This window comes from Harpia harpyja, chromosome 14 (assembly GCF_026419915.1).
Source record: "Harpia harpyja isolate bHarHar1 chromosome 14, bHarHar1 primary haplotype, whole genome shotgun sequence".
NCBI lineage: Eukaryota > Metazoa > Chordata > Aves > Accipitriformes > Accipitridae > Harpia > Harpia harpyja.
Window position 1 is genome coordinate 5201047 of NC_068953.1, and position 22378 is coordinate 5223424.

Genomic DNA, 22378 nt, shown 5'->3' on the forward strand with positions numbered 1-22378 from the left:
CTTCTCCGGGGAGAAGCTCCACAGGCCAGCTATTGAAAGCAGAGCTTGCACATCATTCCTCCTTTTGTGTCCTCCACACAGCAAAGCCTGCCAGAGCACTTCTGAGGTCAACAGCAGCAGTCTTTATCACCATGAAGATAGATAATGGAAAGAAAGCAAGCCAAGGAAAATCACACTCCAGTTCCTCAGAGTGTTTGCAAGGCCATCCTGAGGCTGGGTTGGGCAAAGGTCTGATGATCTGGACACATGAATAGAGATGCAAAACTGAAGGTGTAATCATGCAGCAAATACATACAGAGGCAGCTGGGTACAACTGAGCACTAAAAAGCATGAGAAAACTGCTGCAATTCGTCTGGGGTAAATCTGACACCAAGACATGAAGTTACCTCTTTGTTAGGGTCACATAGCTTTAAAAAAATGGGAGATATTAACTCATCAGTGTGTCCATGGCCAACATTGTGGTAGGTGTACGTATGCTGTTTGAGCTGGACTCTGATGTCTTAAGGATTAGTTTTATAACTTTGACACAGATATTGTGGGACATAGCTAACAACAACCCAAAACACACGCAACTAAATAATGTTACTAGCCCAAGAGGCAGCTCTGCAAGTGGGAAAGTGCCTTATATCAGTCTACATTGATTTCTTTCACATATGGGAATAGTGTTGATGTATTAAATTATTTTTACACTGGTAAAGTCACATGAATGAAGGCCTGTCTTGCTTTAACCATATCCATACAAAAGCCTATTTTTATGAAACATAAGAGTTTAATATTGCTGAGGTTCCTGCCTCTCTTCCAAATGTGGTTAAAATTTTTGAATGAGTCTAAATTTTTTGATCAATAGAAGTGGGACTCACGCATGCATGCACACACATACACTCAAGACACATCACAAACATTGGGAAACCTAACTAAACCAGAAGTGAATCAGCTGGAGGTAGAGGTGAAAACACTCTCAAGGTATCAACATTAAGTAAGCTTTGACTGTAGACTGTAATTTTTATCTTTGCAGTCTTCCCTGGCTTACAAGTAAATCTCTTGTCTACCATGGAGACATTCAGCATGCTCTAATATATAACCTCACCTTATAAGAGCATCTTGTATATTGATCCCAAAAGTATGTCTCAAGCTCATTAGGTTATAATCTGCTAGGTTAGTAAGAGCTCATAGGGAGCCAACATATGGATGTACTTCTGAGCACTTTAAGAGCTGTAGTCTAGTAGCTAAGTCCATTATGCTGAGCAATGGAGTTGGTCGTACTCTTTTCGTGTTGCCAATATGGCAATAATTAGGGCTGCTGTGTGGTTCTGTAGACTAAAAGAACTGGCAGACCAAATTAATCCCAGGAGTAATTCAAGGAAGACAGAGGATTTACACCAGAAGTCATGGCCCACTGTGTTCCTCCCCTTGAACCCCTCACTTGAAAATATTAGTTACTTGCAGGCTGAAGTCTGGACTACTAAATGGTAATTAGACAGCTACATGGGAAATAATTACCTGATTACGAGATGATTAATTAGTATGCTGTCAAGATACAATTATCCTGGCATCTAGGGAATACACTGCATTTCTTCTTTGCTCCTTACAAGATCATGATGGCAGCATAACGAACCTCTGCCCTAAATCCCTACAGAAATGAACAGCAAAAGAGCACAGACAGTAGTATTCAGTTCCCAGGGATTTAGTGAAACTAGAAATATGCAGGGCAGACTGTCACAGCCCAGTCCTGTCACAGCAGGTCAAAAATAGACAAGGAAACAGCTTCACAAAGAGCAAGAACCAAGTAAGATCCTACCTGCACCATCCCTCAAATACACTGAATGCACCGCTCCTGACAACAAGCAGGCAACCTTACAGTGGGAGAGAAGCAATTTCTGGCCACCTGTATACGGCAGTGTAGGTACCACACTTCATGACCATCAGGTCCAAATCAAGCTTTGCACATTTTTATAGATGCCTGCAGGGATTGGAGGGTAACAGCACATACACCTCTGGCCCCTGAGACATCAGGAAAAGGCAGGAAGGCTCATATGATAGGGAGAGGCAAAATTTCCAACACTAGCTCCGTCTAGCAGAATACAGCCTGACCTAATTAGTTAGAACATGCCTGTTCATACACGGGTGCAGCAAATTTATAATGCCACCCTTGACTGTTTTCATAAAGTAGATTTGACACCTACTAATCTTGCTAGGCTAGTAGCTTCATAAACTAGCATAGGTAAGCAAGAAAGGCATATGCCTTCAGCACCATCACAATCAGAGCTTTGATCTTTTCCTCAGTTGAGGCAAGGGAGCCCTGCATTGCACTCTGCCTTTCATTTGGGTGGGCTCTGCAGACAGAGGAACAAGGAAAAGCATTCTGGAAAATTATTAGCCTATGAAATTTGGTATCCAATTCCACCTACATGCACAAAAGTACTGCTGAATGTTATATATGCTTAGATAGAAAAGCTGGGCTGGCACACAGGGCACCAGCTGAGACATAGGTACAGGTTCCCACTCAGTTATGGGCATCTTCCATGACCTCAGTGCTATGTAGTCACCTGGGTCTTCTGGAAACCAATCTGACTCTGCCACCTACCTGGGCTTTATCACTGAACAGGTCAATTTATCTTCTTCAAACTTGGGATGAATAACAATTTTCTAGCTCCCAGAGAAGCTGTGACATGAATTCATTAGAACCTATGAAGCACTTTGATAGTATAATAATGGAATAAGTATTGTAGGTAGTTTTTATGCTAATTCCTTCATCTACGTATCTGTGGCTGTTGCCTCCAGGAATTTAACAGATATATGGTATGCAGAATAAATCTCTCAGAAGTAACAAGCCTCTGTACCAAGTTTGCAGATCATTTCCACATCTCGACACCTGTGTAGGGCCACCCTACACTTGTCCCTCCAAGATTACTGAGAGCAGCCTACTGTAAGATGATGGTGAGTGACAGCCTCAGTGCCAGTGGGCAGAGCCTGTGAACTATGCTGCTTTACACACCTTTTGCACCAGCCTTAGGGCGAAGGAACCAGGGTGGCAACCCCTTTAAAAATCCTCTAATGACAAAGGCCATGCTCACCGGGCTCTCTGGGGCAGAGATGTGCCAGCAGTCTTTCACTGGCTGGTCCATTGTTCCAACTAGTGTTTTCTTCCTCTTGTATCTAAACGCCATTAGCGATTCTCACATTCAAACCCTACTGCTGGGTCAGATCCTGTCAAATCCTTAATTCCAGATAAACCAAAGTGCCCATGTGACCAGCCCCTTTGGAAGCAAGAGGAATCAAGTCCCTATGCATACCGGTGACACAAGGCCTCCTGGCCATCACCTCCCTGGGAATGCTCAGCATTGCAGCCCGGGTGCTGAGCACACAGCGTTGAACTTTGCCTCTGTGTTACCCCTTAGCTAGACAGCTCCCAATTAACAACTTTGTTTGAGCCCAACGGGCTCTAGACAGTATTTTCAAATGTGACCACTGTGAAAAGAAAAAAAAAATAGGTCAAGAGGATTATGCAGGGTGACTAATGATTGCTGCATGCTGGGCTGAGATGTGAAGTCTGGCTGTGTTTTCAAAGGTGCATAATAATATGTCCTTGTCTGACCTGTGGTGCTGTTGACACTTTTTCTGAGTTGATGCCTTCTCACAAATCCCCATTAGGCTGGAAGCTCGAACGCCCACCGTGAATTATGCCAGCAGAGTGGAAGGGCTATCAAACTTTGCAGAACTCCCATTTAAGTTTCACTTCATTTCTTAAAAGCCAGGCAGCAGAGGCAATTATTTAACTGTCAAGCCCTTTTGGAGTTGTTTGCTGAGGGATGTGGCTGCTGTTCTCTGGACCTGGTCAACAGATAAGAGGAGGGGGCTATTCTGCTCAGTGCAGCCAGCACATATAGTCAGGAGAATGCGCTCTGGCAGCCAGATTGCCATCCAAATAGCCAGAACTAATAGTTTTATCTTTATTTTACTGATAGGGAGGACAACACAGTATGATGGAGGGTATGGTTCAGCTGCCCTGCTCAAAAATCACAGGAGGTTTGTAGCAATAGGAGAATGAATTCAGCTGTTTTCTCTCCTGGTCCTGTGTTCAGCATTAGAATCCCTCCAAGTACACCTTTCATTAACAGGGAAGTTAGAATTAATTTTTCTTATCTGACAAATGTTCATTAGCCAAGTATTTGTATTGATCTCTCCATCCTGGTCACAGGAATATGTCCCTTTCTAGCTACAGAAATTGGAAGAGAAGGCAACTCAGCTATAGCTGAGCCAAACCTATAGTTTCCCACAGGAATTCCAGAGCAACAAGTGATGCAGCAGCCTCAAACAGTCACAGAAAACAGCCTTTTGTTTCTGTTACAGTCCCTTCATGGATAAGAGTATAAATATAACCATAGTGAAGTTTCCTCAACAAATGCAGACATACCAGGAAAAACATAACCTCTGGTTCAGCTTAAATGTGAGGAAGATCTGAAAGACATTTCATCTCAGACAGCAGAGGCCAGCCCTTGCATATGGGCTGTTGGCAGCCTGGTAAAAGCCGGGTGTGATGACGCTAGACTGGATGATGCTGGGCCCTAGACATGGAGCAGGGAACAGCAGGTGCAGATCTGTTGTAGGAGGCAAGATACCTTCTTCAATTCACATAACATTTTTTTCAGAATGCCACAGGGAAAACTCCCAGCTTTAGGAGAAACATACAGCTGTCCAATAAAGCTCACGAGTGTGGGCAAAGTTGTGACAATATTAGCACTATCAAGACCTTTCTGAGGCATCATCACATTGATTTTCTACTGCTTTTGGGCGAGCTTCACATTTATACAAGGAACAGGGGAGCAGCACGTACATACATCCCATAGTTGCCTTTAAAATAAGATCAGTTTTAATTCCCAGGCAATTCTACACTGGCAAAAGAACAGAAATTCCTTGCTATAGCAAAAGCAGTCCTCTGTGACTGAAAAGGTACAGCCCAGGCAAGGCCTTTCAATGGAGTCCCGCTAAGACATTGTGAACTCCAGGCTTGTAGCGGGGCTGTGCTCCCTACCTCACTCCCTGAGGTACTGCACAGAATTTAACAGAGGATCAATTTCTGCCCCATTGTTAGATCTCTGCATCACAGGCTGAGAAGAATAATTTTGCACAAGCTCCTTGATTTAGATCAACCCAAAAGTGACAAGAATACTTTTCTTGCTTTTTAAAGAAAAGCCTGCCAGAGCCAACAGACTGATTGTTCCATAAATCAATTTCTTTCCCAAGTGTAAAATCTCCAATTGCTCATCCCCTGTCTTTCATCCTAATTAAATAGTGATGTGAAGTAATCAGCAGTATTGTCAATGGCCCTGGTGCTGCACAGATACTTATGAACGTACAATATTAGAAGGAAACGAAGCCAATGAAGAAGATTCCCAGCAGCTGCACCAAGACTAGCAGCACAGGCTGGAAACATCCACGCAAAACCAAGACGCCCTGTGACTGCAGGGTGAGCTCAGCCAGGGGCCTGCAGTGCCCCATGGCCTGTAAAGAACAGCTCATGGAAGGGCCCCTCCCTGTGCTAAATGTGATGTGGCTTTCTCTACCATTTCAGCAGCGAGGAAACTACCTCCAGTTATCTTTCACATTCTATTTCCATAATCTGGTCAAATTAAAATACTGAACTACTCTTAAACACTGATTTCTGCCCTTGACACTCACCTCTCCCTTCTAATTAATCATGTTCAATATAGAAGTGTTTAGATGCCATGAGAAAAGAGGTCCTGTAAGGCAGTGAGTTGTCAGCAGGGGGGAAGCTTTGGCACCCCATGTCATCTAAGAAGCAGTTACAGATGGTGAATTACCTCAGGAAACAGAACCGCATGTGGTCCATGTGGTTCTTGTTACCCACTGGCTCTTGCGGAAGCAGCAGGAGTGCGAAGGCAGCCCCAGCCTACTCTAAAGTGGGAGCTGAGGAAAAGATGTTGTGCCTCCCCAAGTGGACCTGCACAAGCCAGTCCCAGGGAGCCGTGCTAACAGAGGTGAGCCAAGAGCAGATAAGGGAGGATGTCCTAACACAATTTGAGCTCCTGGGAGCTGATTCAGGAGAGTCCTTCCTGTCTTGAGTATCAGTGCCCTCATAAGAAAGAAGACATTGCTCGTAAAGGCGAGTTTATACAGAATGCATGTACCTAAGTCAAACTAAATATGAACATTTGGTACGTAAATATTGATATACTCCTAATAGTGCTGGTTTCTTCCCTTTCCCATCTCTTACTTCTAAAGTGAAGTGGTCCTGTCCTCTCAGGGGAGAGGCAAATGAAGAGCCCCACATGACAGGCACTATATAAATGCAATCAAGAGAGACTGTCTCCTCCTGTAAAGGTTTTTGATCTAATGAGACTACATACAAGCTAGAGGAAAAGCATGTCACTCAGCAGCACAGCATGTAATGCCCTGGCTCTAAGTCAGGAAACATCTGAAAATTTTGTTCATAGGCAAAAAGTAGTGATCTTCAATAACTGGAGAGAATGTGCTCCAAGACTTTCCCTGGCCCTAGGATTTTGCTTCATGAAGCACATGAGTCAGTGTTATTCAGTACATTTCATTGCTAAAACTTTTCTTTGTAGACCAGCAGGATACCAGTCACTCTTGGCAGGGCATATTCCGTGGTATCTGAGTACAAACTCTTTCTCCTTTGATTCGAGTACCATGACATGACACAGGATGTCTCCTGATAGCTAAGTTTTGTCATGATGCAGTAATCTGAGAAGTCTTACTCAGAGTTTCTTTATAGGCAAGGAATCACACTAGGCAACAGGTAAAAACCCTGAATTTACTGTACAAAACTCCCTTTTATAATTCCCCTGTAATATCTCACCATTGGCTTGGCAATGAGACAAACAGATTTTAAGTGCAGTTTCAAAATACAGCAGAAATAGAAAGCTGGTGATTTATTCTTTCACTGAACTGACAGCTTCCCAGATGAGAAACCTGTGGCAGCTCCTGCAGCTAGATAATCCTGCAAAGAGTGATTCATAAAGGGATGGTTGTTGATCCTTGTGCTGAAGAGTTCCAAGGTAAACAAATATTTGTGAAAGGCAATATTTATCTATTAGTCTCACAAAATACTGTGCATTACTGATTTCCATAAAAATCAGATCTCAGAGACACAGTGAAATACTGACTTCATTCATTATTTAGGTCTCCCTCCTCACTTTTTCACAGGGTTAATAGCAACTTCTGAATCTTTCCATGGAAATATCTGTGCAAGCTCATTTAAAAAAGGCAAGAATTTAACAGAGCAAAGACTGTTGATTTAAGCTAAGATTTTCACAAACTCTTAAACTCCAAATCCCATGCTGAGGTAGAGTACATTGGTTACCAGTCTAGAGCCCCCAGGTTTTTGCAGTACATACACATGTAGCAAATGTCCCGCTGGAAAGGGAAGGAGAACACCAATGAGATTCTCAGCATCTCTTTTTCAAGAGACGCACTCTGTGCTCCCGGAGATAAACAAGCAAAAGCAAAGCCATAGCATGCAGGCAGAAAATGCATGGATCCAGAGCTTTGAAAATCTGTGTACAACTGCACAGACACAGAGACGGGAAAGGCCTCTTCCTCCAGTCTCAGAAGAGTTGCATTATTTTATGGGCAGGACTGATGTCACTTGGACAAGGCCTAGAAAAAATGGACTCAGCATCCTCAGAATTTAACACTTCTGGGTTGTTGCTGGTAAACTGATCACAAAAAGGATGCAAATTACCCATGATCATATTGGTTTCTATTTTGTTATCATGCATAGATCACAGAAAAAAAAAAGAAACAAAGAAAGAAGACTTGGTTTTCACTTCAGCCACAGGCTGAGTGAGCCACTGAGTGAGCTCAGTACAGCAAGATTGCAGAGACCCAGAGCAAATTCTGAAATTCCTCCTCCAAGTTTACTGATCGAAATTTAACCACGGTAAAGACTTCTAATTGAATTAGGATTGTGAGATTTGGTCTAGAGGTTGTATGATGAATGGGATCCTTTAGGATAACTGAAGGTACTAGATAAAGTTAAACATTTGCAGAACATCTATTCTCCATAACTAGCAGGTAAACAAGAGAAACTATTCTAACTACAGTTCAGACTTTTCCCAATTGGTTTTGCTTTAATCTCCCAAACTTTAACTTCCTTTTTGTGGTCTTAGATTTACTTTCCTCTGCTTTTTGAGAATTCATCTCCCCCTCCCTTTTTCCTTCATTCTTCACTGCACTCCTTCTACATACACATTTTAGGTAAGTTGTCTTTGTATACCCATCTCCTCAGTGCACAGAGCTGAGTTTTGCACACACACTCTGCTCAGAGGCAGTTCTGCACTGTGAATGGATGAAGGGAAAGTAGGGCATCAGTTCTTCGTTCAGTGTCAGATATGAGCTCTCTTGTACAATGCACTGAGAGAAAATTCGGTTGAACACACTGCAATAATAACTGGTCTAAGAAATATTCCAAGGAGTATAAAAAGAAGCCAGTAGAGCAAAGATCCCAAGAAATACAGTATTCTAAAATGTAGAGTTTTATGGCAGAGACCTTTTAGAGATCTAAATATGACAAGCCATTTTACATTCTGAAACTCTAAAAGACAAAAGAGGACCCTGGTGAAGGTGAAGCTGTAAGAGTTGAAAGGAAGCATATATATGGAAAAAGTTCCTACTGTAACAGTCTTAACAGCTTATAAGGTGGGGAAAAAAACAACTTAGCAGGAACATAGGCTCATTTCTTTCATGCTCTCAGGCTGATTTTTATCATCTAAGAATTTGCCCAACAGTTCTTAGTGGTTCCTCAACACGCCTCCCTGTTCTGGACAGGTTCCCATCTTCCATGCACTAGACTTTTCCATGAGCATGCCTTAGGGCATTGCAACCATATGGTCCATCTCCTGATGAAAGATACATGCCCCACGTACCCCAATAAATCTTCCTCAATGACATTAGCCTTCAAGGACACAGTAATGAAAAACTCATTGGAGCAACAAACAGCAATAATTTTTTCAACATACACATGCCAGTAATAAATGCAGAACAGTTACTGATATAGGAAACTTCTTGTGGATAATATATAAAAATACTTGAGGGTCTGTCTATTGCTCTGTCAGTGACCGAAACAAGCCAAACATGTCCTCTCTGCTGCTGCAAGAAGGTGGTAGCATAGTCAGTAGGTGTAAGTTGAGAAATTCTCCCCATTTAAAATGGGGTCAGGCTTTGTATACAGTGTTATGAATAAATCTCTACAATGGGCAAGAAAGTTTACCTAAGTATTGCACTATTCTATAAAAATGGCTGGCCAAAGCTCTACAATATATTTATACCATATTTATGCATTTGGGATGTATCTATCAAAGGGTGCAGAGCCTGCAAACTTTCTCTCCTCCAGTCATTATCCTGCTTTGGCTCTATGTGGTGCTGTACACATACTGAGAAAGCCTTTGCCCCAAACAATGTGCCAAGTGACCAGAGACTTATGTAGAAAGGCAACAAATGAACAGGATTCATGCTAGAGATGTCTCCTTGCAGGCTCTCGTGCTCCACGGCTAAGAACAAATCAAAGTCTCTTGCAAAGCCAAATTGTTTGTTATCACAGTCCTCTTTACACAGGCTGGCAAAAGCTCCAAGGAATCACCCTTTCTGATATGCCTTTTTTACCTTACTGTGTCTACTTTATGCGTTCCCTTTCCAAACACTTCCTAGCCATGGTGGTTTGAGACTAGGCTGCCAGGTTCACACTGTCAGCCCAAAATGTTCATCAGCATTACGTCAACTCTGTATCAACATTGCCATGGCTACATTATTATTCCAACTTAACCTTCCTAGCAGCTTATCATAATGCCAAGCACCAAAACAAGCCTGGGATCCAGTGTACACATCCACCTAAACAGGCTACTCTATCTCATGGCCAATTCCCCAACTGATATTAGAGTCAACTGGGTAATTACAGTAACAGTCTGGGTAAAAAGGTGAGCCAAATAGCAAAACTCCTAATTAACAAGGCCTCTCAGGGGCCTAATTAATCTTGCCTGAATTTCTGTAAACTTACAAAATGTAACAATTGACAGTTTCTTTCCTATTTCTCATCTGTTTAGACCATAGCTCTTGGAGCAAGGACTGTTTCACTTCACTTTTAAACACTGCCCAGCAGGCAGCAGTCCCCATACCTCGTGGCACTGCCCCACCAATGTACACACAGCTCTAAAACCAGTCCAGTCTCTGCAAGGACCGTGTTGAATGGAAAGAAATGATCTCTCTGTTCCACCGAGCTTAGGACGAACTTCAGCAGCCTCTTCTTGGCATGCAATCACTCAACAGAAGCTGCTTTTCTCTGCATCCTTGTTCTAGACAGGGCCTCTGTGCCCCTGATTGAAAGAAGGTCAAATAGCCCATAACTCTTCTTAATTTTTAATCGCAATTTCATGCTGTTATTTCAGCTGCTGGAAGCAGTGTAGCACAAATCCCTCAGGAGTAATTCCTAGATACTCTCTTGTAGGCTGGCCTACTTTTTCTTCATGTTCAGTTACAAATTGCTTATCGCAGCTCAGATGTGTGACAGTGCTGGAAAAGCCTGCCTCCACCCAGACAAATACATTCTCCAGTGCAGCATGTAAAATTAAAAAAAAAAAAAAATTAAAAAAAAAAAATCACATTTTGATTCTTCTCCAGCTTCTAAAAATAGATAAGATAATCAAGATCTAATTTTTAGCTCTATGAGCCCAGCTGAGTAAGACGGTTTAATTTTAAACAGTTCCGTTGCCTTTGATAGAGGACAGTGGCACAGTCCCCTCTGTGCGGCATCCTGCTGCAGCAGCCTCCCACAGCGGAGGCAGGTCTCAGCGCTGCCGGGAAAACCTAGTGGGAGGAGACACTCAAATGGGTAGGCGAAAGTCCATGTGCTTTTATGGGGATTTTGGACATTGCAAGGGCTAGGTATGAAATGTGAGAAGAAGGAAGTGGGAAAGGGGTCCTAGAGCTTTCATAACTAGGAAAAGTATTGGGCAATTTCATGAACTGTATGGGTCACTTTGGTGGCAATTCTTGAGGTTACTGAAATCATGTATTTGAACCCTAAAATATTGTGGGCTATATAGTGGCAGCTGTGTGACAGAAATGATTCCTGTGAGATTTCACCTGTGGAGGAATTTTTCTATGTACGTGGGAAAATTCCTGGCAGTATGTGCAGCTCTTTTGTTTTGAAAAGTGAGATAAGCTGCCTCCAAAAAAATACACTGCTCTCAGTTTGGTCAGAGAGACTAGAAGGCAGAAAAGAAGCAGTCAAATCCTTTTTGTTTGCTTGTGCAATAAGGGATTTTGCTGGTTTTGTTTAGCTAGAACATCTCTTTGTTTCTCTCTACAGTTTCATACTAACCTGGAATCTTGGCTTTATCAACCAGCTTTTACAGGTCTACACAGAACTTTCTTCTGATGAAAAAAAAAAAGATAAACCTACTTAAACCAATGTTTTTTACTCCAAAAAAAATTTCCTGTATTTTAATTTCACAGTCTTCCCACTGAAAATATTCCAAGAACAACACTCTATGTCCCAAAATCTTCCATAAATGCAGCACAAATTTCCCCAAACAGCAAGGAGAAAAGAAATGAAGCAGAATAGGAAATAAAAAAAGAGCCAGTTTCAAGTTTATGAACTGGAAGGCAAAGATATCCTCATTTTGTCACACAAGTGTCAAGAAACCCACCGAACACTACGTGCACTGCCTCTTAGGTAGCTACTTTTATTACAGATATTTTGATATTCCCCAAAGGCCATATATCAGAGTCAAGACTCATTCACCACCCTCTGACCGAGCAGTTGTATTTCTTTCATGGGAGTACAGTACACAGTGAGTGCTGTCATAATATTTCTTTTGCTTATGTTGTTAAGAATGCTGTATTCAAGACATACCACAAATTAAAGCGGACAGATTTTTAGTACAACAAACCAAAGGCAAAAAGGACTAAACCACAAAGCCATACTTACCTGAAGAATTAAATCAATAGGGATGCGACTTCCTTGATAGACAGAGACCAACTTTTAGCTTTCAGTCATTTCACAGCCACTACCCAAAGACTGAGCCACAGCCTAAATTGGTTTATCCATGGAGAGACAAGGATAGGAGGACTATTTTGCCATGACAACTGACAATTCCAGAAAAACCACCCCCAAAACCGTGCTCAGTCAGAAAATCAGCATATTAAAAGCTTGAAGATAATATCTCAGTAAGAAAAAATAGGGATGAGACAGAAAATGTCTACTAAACAGAGGTTCTGTCAAAGAGATAGGTGACAGGATTTCAAATGGTAAAGCTTTTGAATGCTATACAAAACCCTACTTGGGCCACAGAACAGAAATAAATACTCAAAAAAGAGTCATAAATAACAATAAATGCACAAGGTGACTTTCCTATAGATGCCTGGAAGGACACTACAGTTGGAACTTGATCTCTGTCGCTGAATCACACAGCAAGGATGGCTGAACCAGGCAGTCACACTTCCACCTGTTTCAAACCACCCAGCCAAACATAGCCCTAACAAATCGCAAATTTTGACTCTGACAAATCCCCGTGGGAAGTGAATAATGTTTGGTCCCTCATGCATGTAAGCTTCTATTACAGGAGGCCAGTAGTTCACCTGCAAGAGCAGGTGCTTAAAATTTAAACCAGCTAACTGGCAGAATTTGTGCAAAAACAGACATACACAAATGCAGCCCAGCTTCCTAACCCCAGAAAGATGGCACTATGTGAATAAACACTACTGCACTGAGATACTCCATTCTGAGGGCTATGGAAACTCAAGCAACATCTCTATCAGGTCACCCCTCCAGCCCTGGGCAGTCTCCTGCTGGCCTCAGACAGTGGGATTGCATTTGGAGTGTTGTGGCAAGAACTGAATGGGAAAACATTTCTCCCAGACTAGGACCTCTTAGATTTCAAAGTATTTTCTTGGCCCAGCTCAGGATGAGAAGGTCAAAACCTCAGATTTTTCTCAAAAGAAAATCTAAAACACGTTTTGAGAAAGGGAAGAAATATTTTTTGTCTGGGCCAGAGTGTTTCACTTCTTTTGTATTATTTTATGTGTGTTTTATACAACAACTGTGCAAAAACAAGTCAGGGAAAAAGTAATTTCGCCTTTAAAAATGTCAGTGTGTGATGTTCCACCAAATCAAAAATTCCACCTGGTTTTGTAAAAGAAAATAATCCTCAATCTCTTTTATGGCTGTTTTTGGAGGAGTCAGCATTTATTTTGTTGGAAGATGCCTACCTTGCCTTGAGTGCAAAACTGCTCATTCTCTGTATAGCAGTCCTTCAGGGCAGCATTTTGTAATCAGCTTGGGCAGACAGAGAGGTAGATTATTTTTATGCAGGTGTTTTGTACCAAGGACACTTATTTTTGCATGTATGCACAAACATAAAAAATATAATTCAGAATATTGCCAGGTGAAAGCAGGCAATTTCCATGTAAATTAGTCCCAAATGGGGGCATGCTGTGCTCTTCATTGCTCTTGGTAATTGTTCACTGGGGGTTTCTCAGCAGTTGTAGTTAATGTTGCTTTCTGATGCTTGGAAAAAAATAGAAAAAAATGAATTGCTGAGAGTGTTGCCCTTAGAGGTTACAATAAACTTCTCATATGTGCAGACAGTGTGTTGCCTTTGTACAATCCTGCCTAGTCCTACCTAGGAACATGGACTTTTTTCTCTTTGTAACTGCATGGCTGTGCTTTATCAAGCTTTTCTTCCCTCCCCTCCCTGCGCCCTCCAGTGAGGGATTCAGGCAACAACCACCTCAGGAACAACCCAAGGTGTTGACCTAATTCCTGCCAGGCTCTAAGAAGTTTTTTTACTGATTTCAGCAGGGGCTGGGATCAATCCTTTAGGCTGGACCTCCCAAAATGCCATACCTGGAGATGTTCAGTGTACTCATTTCCCAGGGGATGAAGCAGAAGCTGAGGGGAAGGAGAATCTGGCAGATTTAGGAGCACCAAATACAAAACAGACTTCTAGATTAGATCAGGGAAACCAAAGAACCTTCTGCTTCCCTTGGCATACACAAGAGGGAGGCTCAAAGAACATTCCCCAGTTGAAGTACTGGGGGACATGCATGTCCCAGGTTTTGACTATTGCAGGAGTGAAGATGCAGCCTCTCTCCCAGCTTCTTGAGGAAAGATGTTAGGATGAGCTGCTGATAATCACACAGCAGGTCCCACAGCTACAGCAGGACAGAAGAGCCCACCAGCAGCTTGGTAAGGGAAGCAATTTGCAAACATGCACTGTGCTGATTGCTGCATAGCATAAACACCCCAAGAGTCTCAAGCACAGGGAGGGAAGTCTTCACATGCAAAGCAGACACCAAGCATCTGCAGGGCTGAAAACACAATGGGAGCCAGGAATGACTGAGAGAGTGTGGGTGGCAGAGAAAACTGGAGGCTGATAAGAAACAGAAAAAAAAAGCTTCAATTTGCTCTGTTTAGGATTGCTTCTTCTTACCACACAGGCTGTTTTTTTCTCTTTGCTAGCGGTTGGAAAGGTATTTCCAACTTAGTAAGTTCTTAGCTGCTTTGCCTCTGCTAAGATAGGAGTGTCTGTGCTAATGCTACCACAGAAGGCAGGAGGAAAGTTGTATTTCACATTAACAGTTAGGCAACACCTGGGTTTAATATTAGGAAAAATAGTATCAAAACCCTCCTGACAAATGAGGTCAATCATTTGCTCAAGAACACTAGCGGCTCAATGGTCAAGGTCGAGTCGTTGCTTCAAAACACAGCGCATATGAGACGAAAAATATAAAAAATTCTGGTTACAGAGTCTCCAAAGTTTCCCCACTAGATCTGACATCCTTCATTCAAACTTTGTTTCAGCTTCCAGAAGGAAGAGTGAGCTCAGTACAGCAAGAGTGCAGAGACCCGGAGCAAACTATGTGGGAAGACATTTTGTTAGGAGCTCAGTGCTGCCAAGTCTGCACCAAAGATAAAAATACATCAACAGTCAAGCTCTGAAGGATGTGTGGTGTTATCTGTAGTAAAGATCTGCATTAACTTGTGGTGTGAGGTTAGTACTACTCCTTGACTGTCATTGCCTTCATGGTGAACACCACCCCAAACTGGGCAGAAGAGCTTCTGGGAAACAAGAAGTGATAGAGGAGATGTTTCTTGGGCTCAGGTAAGATTTGATGTCTTTGCTTGCTCCTCTCTACTGAAGTGACCCAGAGGTATTTGTTCACTAGCAAACTAGCATTGCTGCAACTGCTGGCATGCCTGGTGAAAGCAATGTCCTCCGTGGAAAAAAAAAGGAGAGCTTTATTTAAGATGGGAACAACAAAAGGAAGAGAACTGCAAGTTTGAGTTCAATAAAATATTCAGTGCTTTCCTGGGCTTTGCTTTTCAATAAATAGCAAAAGACAGCACAATCGGAGATAACAACTGCAATTCCAGGCTGACAAAGAAGATCTATACAAACGGCCCTTCACCTTTCCTCAGTCCAGCTGTGTCTGAGTCTCAGACTGCTACATTCTTTCACAGCCTAATGAAAAACCCATTTGGATCACAGTCTTTATCCAGCGCAGAAAGGCCCCCTCTGTTCTGACACAGGTGTTAGCAGACATCCTCAAGCAGCTAGTGGGGAAAAAACTTTTTTCAGAAGCCAGTGGGGGACTCCTAATTGCTACTGAAAATATTTTCAAAGCAGCAGATCAGCTAGTAGTCCCAGCTCCATCCCAGAGGCAAACACAATTTATTTGTCACGTTTCAACAATTTTTCTGCTGTTCATACAGTGTAATTAATCACTTGGCAGGCAGGCGAACACACACAGAACTGAAAAGGCAGCTCATTCTTTGACATGCAGCAATCCTGTACCTTGTTAAGAGGCAGATTCACTCTCTTATTTACACGTGAGAGCAGCAAAAAAATGGAAAGCAGCAACTCAATGCAGCAACAATTAATAAGAAAAACAGCCTTGTTTAAAACAAGGACCCTGCTATTATTGTATCTTACAACACATTCTTCCACTGGGTTTGCATGTATGACATTTGGGCATTGATTTCGGATGAAAAGGCAATTACTCACATCTAAAAATACATAGTCTGTCCCTTCACAAGCAGCTACTCAAATAGGTACCCTGCTACCTGGTGGTGAGGGGCTCTAAGATGTCATTCAACCTTCTTTTCTGTCATCTATTCAGGTAATCTAGATTCAGGCTCCCATCAAATCTGAACAGCCAAAATACACCAGGTGAAGAGCTGAAAAATCCAGCTCTTGTTGCCGATTCCCTTTTCCCTAAACTTAGATGCTCAGACAGAAGAGCACCTAGACCCAGGTCACGGCTTCTCAGAGCCTGCAATGCAAATCTTGGCCAGGGAGCTGCAGATGCAGCCAGCCTAATTCCCTCTGAGTCCTGTGGCTAGTGCTCCCAGCTGGCTAGGTGCCCAGGAAGGCCCAGAGCCAGCCATTTGGAAATACTAGACACAAGCACTTTGCTTTGTTTGAGCTGGCTGAATCTGGGTCTGGGTTTTCACACACATACTTCAGCTGTGGACTTTCTGTCAGTTACCATCTCCAAAAGGCTATCCAAGGGCTCTGAAGTGCTACCAGACGCTCGCCACAAAGCAAATCCTGCACACTGGACTAGGAAAACTTTTGTCTCCCTTCAAACTGTAGCCAAAACAAGAGATGAGGCCATAGCAGCAAACACTGTGAAAGGAATTCAGGATCGATAAATTGGCTTCTGGCAAATTCAGAGCATTTCTATTATCTCTCTAAAGGCTGTAGGAGACAGAAATTTTACTAATAAACAGCACTTGACTGAAGCAGTGGCTCAAAAGAAGCACAATACAGACCTTAACCAAATCAACAGGCTCTGAATTCATAGACAGAGGGGGCAGATTTATTTGTAGGTCCTGGAGCTGAGGGGCTCTACAACTGCTAACTCCTATTTGCAAACCCATCCTCCTAAATTTCTTCAGATGAGCTTTCTCTGGGCCAAAGAGAAAACATACTCTTTGCAGCTTGAATCAATGCTGACAGAAGTCAGTGGGATATTTCCCACTGATCTGAGAGTCCTGTAGTAACCAAGTGCTGCTCTTTGCTTTCTGCGTATCACACCTTGACAGACTTGGGCTCAACGAAAGAGCTCTCCATTCACCTGAAATACCACTGATACAGCCTCTCATTATAGACCATTAGAAACCTTCCATGGAATGGTTTTTGCATTTTAAATTGCATATACAATAGCATATTTTTCTCCTTTTTGGACAGTTTTCAGATGTTAAAAGCTCATCGGCTTTTGTTCTTGTTTACACAGAAGGGAAAAAAAAAGGTAAAAGCAGACCATTTAGAAAATGCCCCAAGCTCCTGATATCAGGGGATTTTATGTATAAATTTAAATTAATTGCATCCAGTTGGTTGCAATTAAAGGCTGGAAGCTCGGTAGTTTCTTCTTCCCCATTTGACTCAACATACATAAACAGCTGGATCAGTTCAGCACCTTACTATGGCTCCTGCCACTTCATCCCACTTCTTGGCATTACCTTCACCTCTTCAGGTTTCTGCCTTTGGGCTTTGGAAAGCTACAATACAGGTAGTGGGCACTTGGGAGGGGAAGCAAAAGTGAAAGCAGGGGACAGGGGAAATAACATGTGACAAGGATAAATCTCCTCTTCCTCTCAAATCACATTATGAATACAGAGGCAGCATAACAATGAACCAGCTCAGTACCTACTTTTGTGTAAGTACAACCCCTTGGGTGGAATAAAAAAGATGCATTCCCTTTCAAAATATCTATTTGTGCCATCACAGCAGATGTATCCTTCTGCTGCCTGAGAATTTGACTGCACCTGAGAATTGGACAGACATGCAAAGCATATACTGGGATGAAAATCAGATTAGACAGGCAACTACCATTTGTGCCATTGGGAGCTGCCCATAAACTTGACGACATCGGCAGGAATTCACACTCAGTAAGGCCTGGGAGAGCTCGTATGTTTTCAGTATGTGCTTCCTTGGGAATGGGGAACAAATCTCATGAATAGTGATAACCTCAAACCCACCTGGACCTCAGTTCTCCTCTGTTTCATCAGATTGAAAACAACTTTCTGCCATAGCGGAGGAGCCTTAAAGCAAGTGCAGAGCCTGTTCACAGCCTTTTCCCAGTCTTTAACTGACATCTAGCGAACAGTTTCTAAACTGCACCTGAAAGACCTGGAGATGAAACGATCCCCTCTGGAGGGCAGCTGTGCAGAGGAGCTGTGGCATAAGCATGGGGTGTACAACAATGCGCACTGTTTCCTGTCCTCTCCCCACCACGATAGCTCATCTGCCCTGTGGGCAGGTGGGGAAGAACCTGGTTCTGCTCAGAGGCTGCACAAATACTGCAGTGGCCCGATTAAAGTGGGCAAACACAGCTCCTGGACTCTGCTGCAATGGTGCTGCTGACTGCAGGGATGGCGGGTGGACATCAGAAGTCCTACCCAGCAGTGATCAGCAAGGCTTCCACCACAGCACTGCCAGATCAACTCTTTCTGAACAGGAAGGGTCAGCCTCTGCCCCCTTCCTCTCCCAGAGGCACAAATCTAGAACTCAAATGGGAAACTCATGGGCCGCTATCTCAGCGGCTATCAGGATTAGCAACTGCAACTCCCACCTTCAGGCTCTCCTGCAGGATAAGTGGCATGAGTGGCACAGTTTGCAGCCATCTCACAGTTCGTCTTCAGGCGCTCTCCACAGCACATCTTTGGGTGACAGCGGATGTGAAATCCTTGAGGAATAAAGACCCAACGACCATGCCGCCTGCCTTCAAAGAGTGTCAGAACCAGCCTGCAATGTCTGCATAGCAATAGCGGAACATCTAGTGTTTGCAGAGAGCCTGCTTTCCATTTTATAGCCTCTATCATCTACTGCAAAACAGGGAGTTTGGTTTATGATACCTATTAAGGTAACCAAGCAACAGCATGGTGGGTATCTATGTCGTCAGTTACAAAAAAATAGGGTTATAGAAACAAGCAGAGTGATGGTGGTGTCAGCCTGCTACAGCCCGGGTACTAGAACCAGCCTGTCATTTTCATCAAGCAAAAAGAGCCAATAAGCCCAGACAACTCTTCCTTATTAAGAAAGTTTATGACCAAATTCTGCCCTCTTGTTTGCAGTCATGGAGGGCTCCTTCCATCTTGTGACAGACATCTTCTGCACTGAGGTGAAGGAAATGTCTCTATACTTTCTGTATGAACAGTGGAAGCTGTTTTGTATAACACCACAAAGTGTCATAACACTAGCATGCTTATCACGTCTTTCCTCAATACACGAGTATTGTTCTCACACTTAATCATCTGGGAAGGTAAAATGCTTTCCCCACTGATTTCAGGATCACTTGCAGTCTCATAACACCCTTGACATGCAATCCTTACCTGAATGTACAATGCTAACTGTACCTTTAATCTTAAGAATTTACATGGGTGGAGGTGATTAAAACCAAAGTAAAATGAAGGAGAGAAATAGGTGCTTAAAGGAAAACTTAACATTGTCCTGCTTGTTAGACTGCGCGGACACTATCAAATTAAGTATACAGATGAAGACCTTTAATGGTTTGAAAATACCCAACAGCCAAAATACTATCAAGGTTACCAAAGGTGTATTGTTTCTGCTTCCCAACACCTGTTGAGTCCCTGTTTATTATCTGCAGAAGGTCTCTGAGGACTTGTTCACCTACAAAGTTTGACTGATTTAATTAGATACAAATCAGTGTTTTCTACTTGTGTCGTGCCAGTGAGCTTGTATGCGATGTCTCCCTTCACAGCCAAGTGAATAATGAGGCTTGTATGAGCAGCACTATCCAAATCCTAAATACTCTCATACCAGCTGACAGCTAGCCTATGTTAAATGCAGCTTAAACCAGGATGGAAGACTTGCTAACAGTCATGAATCTAGAAAGGAAGAGTCAACAGGCCGAATAAAACAACAGCATTTACAATGACTCAACTACACATCACTCCAGAGGCTTCCTGAGCCCGCTAACATGAGACAGAATTAGTGCTTCTCTTACCTGGTAATAGTAATCAACATATTGTGGCTTGTAATGTCGAGGCCCAGAGTTTTCAGGAGACAGGACATCCTTTAGTAACTCTTCACAGCCTGACAAGAGAAACAAGAGCAAATGGTCAGGCTGAGAGTTTATCTTCCCAGAGATTGCATGGACAATGGAGGAAGAAATACAGGTTTGTACCTAATCTGTATGCACAAAACCTTGAAAGCTAGCTCTGGAAAATGTTTAAAGAGCTGTAACAAAGCTCTGCCCCCAGAGCTTTGCATAGCATATACTCAGCATGTGGCACTTAAATAAGTGCAATTACACTAATGCTGATTCTTAGCACGGATACACTACACTGCAATGAAACTGAAAGCTGAACATTGCTTGGCTTGGTAAACTGTCCTGTGGGATAGAAACCTGCACCTGACCAACCCCAAACTCTGAAGTCAAACACTGGATTTGCAGGCTTGGCTTGAGCCAGTGTCTATTTCACATCAGTGTCAGTGGAGCTGCTTCTGATTTTCTCTGGTCTAAGTGACAAAGGGGCAATACTTAATATCACAAATTCCCCTTCAAAAAGAGCTCTGTCACAGAGTGTACAGTGTTTGGCAAGCAAGTATCTATGCACTGCAACCAGAGTTTGTTAACAACCACGTTAACAGCTGGAAAAATCAATGTCTGTGTTTCCCTCAGTCCTTCTTTCATCTGAAAACCTGAGACAAACATAGAAACACTGAAATCACCAAATGCCTCATTCCCCATTAATTACCAATGACTGCACTTGGCATGTTGAGCTGCAGAACTGCAGAAGGCAGTAATACCAGGCCAGGTTATTTTAGAATAACCAGCTTACAGCCTTGGGCCTAAACTGTGAAACCTGGTCAGCATGTGTTGCACACTATCCTACTTGGAAGCTGCAATTATCCCGCAGTATGCCTTTCTTCCATCCCATCGCTAACACAATACGTTTGGCTGTGACTTCACACACTGATACCCACTCACGAGGCAGGTGAGTCAGAGGAAACAGAGTAATGTAAGGAAGTGTGAACTGCACAGGTTTATACTTTTAGCTGATCTTTTCTCTTGTTTTTAAAATAAAGGAATAACATCCATAGGGGTGAAGATACCTTGTGGCTATGGAGGGGTGTCCCTTCAAAAGGAAAGCAGTACTTAAAAGAACAGAAAAGGTGACCAGATGGAGGAAGCCTAATATGGGGGATCAGTATGTTATCCCTGTCACCCACACACAGGCATATGTCAGAGGCAGCACATGGTGAATGAAGCAACCATTAAGATCTCAGGAGCGTCACATGGACAACAGGCAACAGGACTTTTTTCCCTTTTCCAGCTTCTGCAGCAAAGTGAGATTCTCAAGTGGCACAGAACAGAGAATAAGCTATTAATTGCACACTTCTGTGCATTTTTCACTTTGCTGGAGAAGTTAGTGGGTGAGAATGGTGTGTTAGGGTCACTTCCCAAAGGGGAGCTCACCTGGGAATAACAATCCAAAAAAATAATTTACTGGCTGATAGAAGCAAGATGTTAAACTTGTTTGCCTAGAGAGGGCATCTTTCTACATAACTTGCCCTGCCTGTGACTCTCACATTTCCCACCCAGCCATGACCCTTTTCTTTCTCTTGGTTTTATCATTAAGTGTATCAGCCTGTGCTTGACTGAGGTTATTCTCTAGTCCTCTTACAGAGGAGAATTCAATTTACTGTTTGTACCTTTTGACATTAATAACCAAAGATTATTACTCATCAAACTGCCCTGTGCCAGCACCCACTGTGAGAGTCTTTACACGTATAAACTGCTTACTTTGCTAAAAGGTCTCTGCATGATATGGAGCACCTACTCATTAAAGTGAGTTATCTCCAACAAAAAAGAAAATAAATGCCAAGTGCTGCACAGTAATGGATGTAAATTAGTGTAATGAAGGAGATGTGTTTACACAGTTCTAAAAATTCCCAACAACAATATCTTCAGCCATAATTTCAAGCCTTATTTTCTTAATTCAGTTGTACTAACAACACTGCTTCTAGCTAAAGATCTCCAAGCAGTCAATCTTCATTTAAGCCTGTTAGGTGAGAAGTTACCACCTCCTCCAACTTTTTTCTTTGGTGGGGAAAAGTCACAAAGGCTGTGGGTCTTCAAAGAAGGATTTAACTGCCCAGAACAAGGAGAGTCAGAAACCTTTCTGCCTTGCCTCCTTTCAAAATGCCAGCCAGACTAGTCTGTTAGACAAATAGGTCCCAGATCTCCAGGGTCTCAAACCTAGAGTTTAGCTGCAAGGTCTTCTGTGTCCCCTCTTTGCTGTTCAGTTCCTACCTAAGATTATTCCTGATCACATTCTTTCATTTTCCTTGTCCATTAAGGGGGACCC

The 22378-nt window shown here is 42.7% G+C and overlaps 1 protein-coding gene across 2 annotated transcripts in view; it reads right to left on the reverse strand.

Moving 5' to 3' along the window:
• Positions 1-22378, reverse strand: part of RAB11FIP4 (RAB11 family interacting protein 4) — a 139257-nt gene that overhangs the window by 63953 nt on the left and 52926 nt on the right. For both annotated transcript variants that reach the window (XM_052807698.1, XM_052807696.1), the window contains exon 3: positions 20011-20099. In XM_052807698.1, coding sequence (XP_052663658.1) covers positions 20011-20099 — 89 coding nt within the window. The remainder of the gene's footprint in view (positions 1-20010; positions 20100-22378) is intronic.